Source organism: Chenopodium quinoa, unplaced genomic scaffold (assembly GCF_001683475.1).
Source record: "Chenopodium quinoa cultivar QQ74 unplaced genomic scaffold, ASM168347v1, whole genome shotgun sequence".
Taxonomy (NCBI): domain Eukaryota; kingdom Viridiplantae; phylum Streptophyta; class Magnoliopsida; order Caryophyllales; family Amaranthaceae; genus Chenopodium; species Chenopodium quinoa.
The window spans coordinates 3,862,576-3,868,987 of NW_018745650.1; the positions used below are offsets into that span (position 1 = coordinate 3,862,576).

Consider the following 6,412-nt stretch of genomic DNA (forward strand, 5'->3'; position numbering starts at 1 on the left):
CAAGAATGTCGTTAGTAGAAGACACAAACATGTAAGCATTGTCACTCAAAGGAACACTAGTAGAAAAACTTAAATGAGCACCGCAAAATGCGCACCGGTTTTTAAAAACTGGTGCGAAAAAAATAGGCGGGTTGAGGGAAAGGTGAATTCGCACCGGTTCAAACCAAACCAGTGCGAAATAATGTTATTAGCATCGGTTCAAACCAAACCGGTGCCAATTGTAATAAAAAAAAAAGACCCTTTTCCTTCTTTTTCTTTCCCCTCTTCTTTCTTTCTGTTTCCGCATAGTCTCATTTTATCTCTCTCTTCTCTCTCCTCTCTCCTCTCTCCTCAAACAAACCCTAATCAACAAAGATGCAGCAGCAAACCAAGCTTGGATGGGGCAAAGTAGATGAAGATAAGAGAAGAGAGAAATAGGGAGACGATTAATGCTCATCTTCTACCTCTTCTGGTACGCTGCCATCGCCGTTCAACTCACCATCTCATGACTCAATCGGTTTCTCGTGAAATCGCTTAGAAATGCTTCTTGGGAGCTTGGTATTTAGGTATTTCTCGCTTTCTCTTTCTAGATCAATCGTTTTTTTCTTTAATTTTTGCAATTTCATGTTGTTCTAGATCTACACTTAAATTCTCGGTTTTTATTTTGATTATAATTGTTGATCCTTTCCAATTAGGGTTTTTTGTAAATTTTCAGAAATTGCATATCCGAAGATGAATGACACCGATGTCCAGAAGCATATCCAATAGATGGTTAGATTCATCCGCCAAGAAGCGAAGGAAAAGGCTAACAAGATCTCTGTTGCCGCCAAAGAAGTAAGCGCATTGCTTGATTATTTTTTTATTTTTTGTTGATTTTGAATTGCTGCTTACTTCGCAGGAAAATGTAATTTATCTGTTGTTTATCGATTGAATTGCTGCTTACTTCGTTGCTTAATTTCATGCTGATTACTGTTAATTGTGATTATGTTGTCGCTGAACTTTGATTTTTATGATGTGATTGAAAGCATTGACTATGATTGATACGTTACTTTGTTTGTTGTGGAAGTTTAATGTAATGACTAATAGCTGTGAGTGCATGATTTGGTTAGGAATGAGTGCATGTTTATTTGGTTAGGAATGAATGCATGATTTGTGAATGCAATTGCTCTTTATTTGGACATTGGTATTTGTTGTTTCTGAAGTTGGATGGCTTTTTTTTTTTCTGCTCGCAGGGGCATACTGCTAGAAAGGTTTTGAAGCATGGTCTTCAACCAGGGGAACTAGCCCTCATTTCTAAAGAAACGGTATGCTGAACTCTCGATGTTTGTTTATTTTTTATGCTTGTATACTTTACATTGTCATTTAATCCAAGTTGCTCTTAATATTCATCACTTCTTGTTTTAAAATCTCTTAAGCAAGTTATCATGAATCGTGTTATCGGAAAATATTAGCTATTGTGAGCTGTACTTGTTTGCTAAACTTTTATGCTGAAAGTCGATGTACTTTAGTTGTTGTGGGTGGGTGAGGCCAGCTTGTTATTGGAAGTGCTTCTGACTCTTATTGCAGTTCCTGCTGTAGCCTGCATGATACTACATTTTAGCTGTGCAATCTTTTTTTCCCTGTGTTTACTCCTGCAAATTCAGCTTTTGAGAAAGACCTAATTATACATCTTTCTATTCCAGGTGGCTCCTTATGAATGCGCTGCTCTCAGCAAGGCTTACCTCTTTCCAAAAGGTGAGTAGATAAATTCAGTATATAACAATTTTATAATAATTTCAACTATATGTTATTTTTGCTGATAAGTCAGTCCAGTTTAAGTTATTGCTCGAGTTGAAGCTCTATCTATTGACTATCGGTGTTAATCTTGGATAATGCACTTTCACTAGATCATAAGGTATCCACATTGACACTTTGATGCATCTATTAAGCAATTGCTGATTTTTCACTACCTAGCACTAGCTAAGTTTGATTAATGGATTTACTTTGTTATATGACTGTTGTCACAAATTTTCTGGATATGCTATTGACAATGTGAATTGGGTTTTACAAGTACTGCTACACTTCCTTGGTTCCATACATGTGTTAAAAGTGGAGGGGAGCGACTTCTTCCTAAGTGGTATACTGAAAAAGGTATTGCAGCTTCTTCCTAGAGTCTGTATATTGGTTTCATAATATAAGTATGAATGGTATTATAATTTTCATTCTCTATTAAATGAGTTAATAATACCGTGGATTGATATGTATCTCTTAGTCAGGCTGGTTTAATTGCTGCCAATGTTGTTCTTAAAAGGATGGCTCTACCTGACCCGACTCCAGAAGTCTCTTTTTATCTCTCTCTTCTTTCTTTCTGTTTCCTTAGTCTTGTTTTATCTCTCTCTTCTCTCTCCTCTCTCCTCAACTAGATCTCTCTCTTCTCTCTTCTATCTCTCTCCTTTCTCCACCACCACCGTCCATTCCACCCCGCCACACTGGTCTATTTCTTCGCCGGACTTATGGATGCCCTTATGTTAATTATGGTCCCTCTGATTTGCATCACAAATTAGAAAACTATATAATCAATTCTTGGCTAGTTGTAGGAAACCTACCATTCTGTAATGCAAAATGCTATTTCCCTTCTTCATTCTCCCCATGCTTCAAATAATTTCATCATAAAGATGCAGAATTCTGCATCTGCAGCGAAGTTTGTTTAGTATGATGCACTCTTTCTGCGGTCCCATAAAATTTACCACTATTTCAGACTAAAATCAGATAAACTTACTCAATTGCCTATGCTCTTATTTTTACACCAGGATTTTTTTTATGTCTAATTGATTCACTTGATATTATCCTAATATTGTCATGCTCAATCATTAAAAAGCCTAAATGATTCTATAAGAAATTTATTACAATCTTAGACCTCATTTCTAAGATTCGACTAAAAAAAGGAACTGTAGCATTGACTCCTCTTCACCAAACTATTTTCCCTGTCTGTCATTCAAAAGGGGAGAAAAAAAGGTTAATTGAGATTTCATTATTTTTATTGTAGACTAACTCCATGAGATATGCATCCAATCATATATGGTCTCTTTTACCAAATGCTTCTTAAATTTCAGGTGTTAGTGTATCATGATCTTCTGGGAATGCTGCAACACCCTCACCATGCAAAGGTTAGACAGTGCTACTCGAACTTTCTGCCACCGCCACCCCTAAAATGAAATAGAAGTAGAATAGAAGGTTTTTTGGTTTTTTTTTTATCAATAACTGCAGGTTACTCCTAAATTCTGCAAGCAATTCAATATGCACACGTCGGAGATGTGATCAACAAAGCCCTTGTGAAGTACAAGGATGAAGTGACAAGTGGTTCATTCCCTGGACCTGACCACAGCCCATATAAAATCAGTGCTTCAGAAGTTGGTGGTTTCTTGTATTTAATTTAATTTTATTTTTTTAGATTAAAATTGTAATATTACAGCCTTTTTTAATGAAAATATGTAACTTTATATATATGTTAGTGTTTCTATATCAATTTAAGTGAAAAAAATGCAAAAAAAAAAAAAATTTGGGCATTTTTGGCACCGATTTTTAAATAGAACCGGTGCTAAAAGTTTTTTTTAATTTTTTTGGGCCATTTTTCGCACCGGGTCACAGCAAGAACCGGTGCGAAATCTAAGTTTTCAATTTTTTTGGGCCATTTTTCGCACCGGTTCACAGCAAGAACCGGTGCGAAATCTAAGTTTTCGCACCAGTTTTAAACCGGTGCGAAATCTTTTGGTTTTTGGCGTCCCTCAAATAAGGACCGGTTCAAAACCGGTGCTAAATGGGGGTTTTGAACCGGTGCCCATTTGTATTTTTCGCCTATTTGGAAGTGAATTATACACATGATTCCTTACACGTAAGATAGAGTCTCATGCATTGACTTAAGCTTGAAACTAGCCTTACTATTACCAACACACAAAGTAATGATGTTGCCTTTCACATAAATCAAGGCACCTGACGTGGCTAAGAATGGTCTCCCTAAGATGATGGGATATTGTCATCTTTCGCAATCTCAAGCATAATTTAATGAAATCTACGGGGATGGTAAACTCTCCTATCTTGAGGGGGACATCCTCAATCCTACCCTTGGGAATCTTAATGGAACGATCGACCAATTGTAGGGTCATGTTGGTAGGAAGTAGCTCTCCTAGCTTAAGCTTCTTGAAAACGGAGTATGGCATGATGCTAACACAAGCATCTAAATCACAAAGAGCATTTTGGAACAATTTGCCATTTATATTGCAAGGGATGGAGAAATTCCCCGGATCTTTCATCTTTGGGGGTAGGTCATTATGGATAAGAGCACTACAACACTCCCCAACATTCACCGAATCAACATTGCACTCTCTCTTGCCACTAAAAATGTCCTTAAGGAACTTGGAATAATTTGGCGTTCGTTGCAAAGCATCAGTGAAAGGAATAGAAAGATGAAGTTGCTTAAGCATCTCGATGAACCTCCCAAATTGTTCGTCCATGCTATGCCTTAAAAATTTTTGTGGGTAAGGAAGTTTGGGTTTTATAACCTCATCTTACATTCTCTCTTTCTCCTTAGCCTTTTCATTAGAACTCCCACTCTTCTTGCTAGACACATCATGCTTATCATCATTAATGAATCACTCACCTTCTCCTTCTCTTGACTACTCTTAGACACTCTCTCCTCTATTACCTTGCCACTTCTAGTGGTGATAGAATAAACCGGTTTCTTGGGGTCAAGACCTTGGGAGGGTAAAGAAGAAGGACTTGCACTCTCTTTCAAGGTATTGTCCAATTGAGTAATTTTGTTCTCTAGCATCTTACTATGAGTCATCATCTCATTGAACTTCTTGTCACTCACATTCATGTAAGTGGTTAGCAATTTTGTTTGGTTCTCAACAACTTCTTCCAAAATAGATCTAGAAGAAGAGGATGGTGCATAGGAATTATCACCTTGAGCTTGGGTCTTTGGAACAAAACCGGGAGGAGGGCCTCTTTGTGGATTGTTTCGAAAATTGCGCTTATTTTGGTTGTTCCAATTACCTCTAGCTTGATTTTGATTACCATAACCTTGCTTTTGATTTCCAAAATTTTGGTTATGATTACCAAAGCCTTGGTTTTGATTTTGGCCACTATAACCTTGGTTGCTATAGTTACCTCGAAAACCTTGGTTTCCTTAGTTCCTATAACCACCACCTTGGTTATAGTTGTCAAAATTTCCTTGGTTGTGATAATTCCAATTCCCTTGGCCTCTTTGATTATCAAACCTTGATCCATTATTATTAGACACATAGTTCACATGCTCATTCTCATTACTATCAAAATCATCACATCCATCTGAAAAAGAATGAGGGCAATTAGAAGCATCATGATCATATGAACCACAAACATCACAAAACAAGCACCCACTAGGCATGTTATTAGAGGAAGAAGGAGGAGTAGGGTTAGATGATGTACCTCTCCTTAAATTGGGAGGGAAGATTTTGAGCTTGGAAGGTAGAACTCTCTAACTTAGCTTTGATCGAAGACATCTCTTTCCCTAAGCTTGATATTTGTGAAGACAAATTTTTGATGGCATTTAGATGATCGACGGAGTAGACCGAGGAGCTACTCTCCCTATCACCATATTGAAAATCCATGTAATGCCTCACTACATCTTCAATGATATCAATAACTTCTTCCTTCATTCGATTCATAATAGGGCCTCCGGCACCCGCATCGAGACAAGACTTTCCTTGAGGGCTCAAGCCTCCATAGAAGATTTGAATAACTTGATAGGTTGGGATCCCATGATGAGGGCACTCTCTTTGGTACTCCTTGTACCTCTCCCGAGCTTCATAAAGACTCTCATTGGCTTTTTCTTGAAGCTTTGAATAAGAGCCCTAGCTTCCACCATCTTCCTTTGGGAGTAGAATCTAGACAAGAATTTCTTAGTGACCTCATCCCAAGTTATCAACGAATTTGGCTTCACCTCCTTATCTAACCATTCTAAAGCCCTCCCTATGAGTGAGAAGGGGAAGAGCTTTAGGCGAATGAACTCTTGATTCACACCATTAACCTTGATTGTGTTACAATACTTCTCAAACTCCTTGAGATGATTTAAGGGGCTCTCATGTTTAGCTCCACTAAATTGTCTTCTTTCAATCAATGTTATCATGGCCGGTCCGATCTCAAAGTCATTGGCGGGAGTTGTAGGTGGTGCAATGCCGCTTTCAAACCTATAGGCTCCGGGTATCCCTAACTCCTTCAAGGCTACTCTTGGATTGTCACCCATGCTTGCTTGTTCTTCTTCTTGTGGCACTTCTTCTCTTGATGGATTGGGGCTCAAAGATCTTAAAGCAACTCTTCTCCTAGAGATCGTCCTTTCAATTTTTGGATCAAAAGGCACAAGTGGACAAGCACGTGCACTACGCATACAATCTCAAAAGAAACAATTAGTAGCACG

At 38.0% G+C, this 6,412-nt stretch overlaps 1 protein-coding gene across 3 annotated transcripts; it reads left to right on the plus strand.

The window, feature by feature from the left end:
- The first annotated feature begins 295 nt into the window (after positions 1 to 295).
- On the plus strand, positions 296 to 3,440 carry LOC110716983 (3-methyl-2-oxobutanoate hydroxymethyltransferase 1, mitochondrial-like). Of its 3 annotated transcripts, none has more exons than XM_021895630.1 (6): positions 296 to 545; positions 675 to 813; positions 1,212 to 1,283; positions 1,662 to 1,713; positions 2,030 to 2,109; positions 3,072 to 3,440. In XM_021895630.1, the coding sequence occupies exons 2-6, from the start codon at positions 748 to 750 to the stop codon at positions 3,171 to 3,173; spliced, it is 372 nt and encodes a 123-aa protein (XP_021751322.1). In that variant the 5' UTR covers positions 296 to 545; positions 675 to 747; the 3' UTR covers positions 3,174 to 3,440. The 3 variants fall into 3 exon arrangements, with proteins under 3 accessions (XP_021751322.1, XP_021751321.1, XP_021751320.1); XM_021895629.1 differs by having other exon boundaries at positions 695 to 813; XM_021895628.1 differs by lacking the exons at positions 296 to 545; positions 675 to 813 and having other exon boundaries at positions 823 to 1,283.
- Positions 3,441 to 6,412: the final 2,972 nt, after the last annotated feature.

What these genes read in the sequence shown, in the direction of transcription:
- LOC110716983 (XM_021895628.1), top strand. Translation starts at nt 1,125, where the DNA reads ATGATTTGTGAATGCAATTGCTCTTTATTTGGACATTGGTATTTGTTG. An exon ending in CCCTCATTTCTAAAGAAACG is followed by an intron (nt 1,284 to 1,661) that starts GTATGCTGAACT and finishes TTTCTATTCCAG; the next exon opens with GTGGCTCCTTATGAATGCGC. An exon ending in GGCTTACCTCTTTCCAAAAG is followed by an intron (nt 1,714 to 2,029) that starts GTGAGTAGATAA and finishes GGGTTTTACAAG; the next exon opens with TACTGCTACACTTCCTTGGT.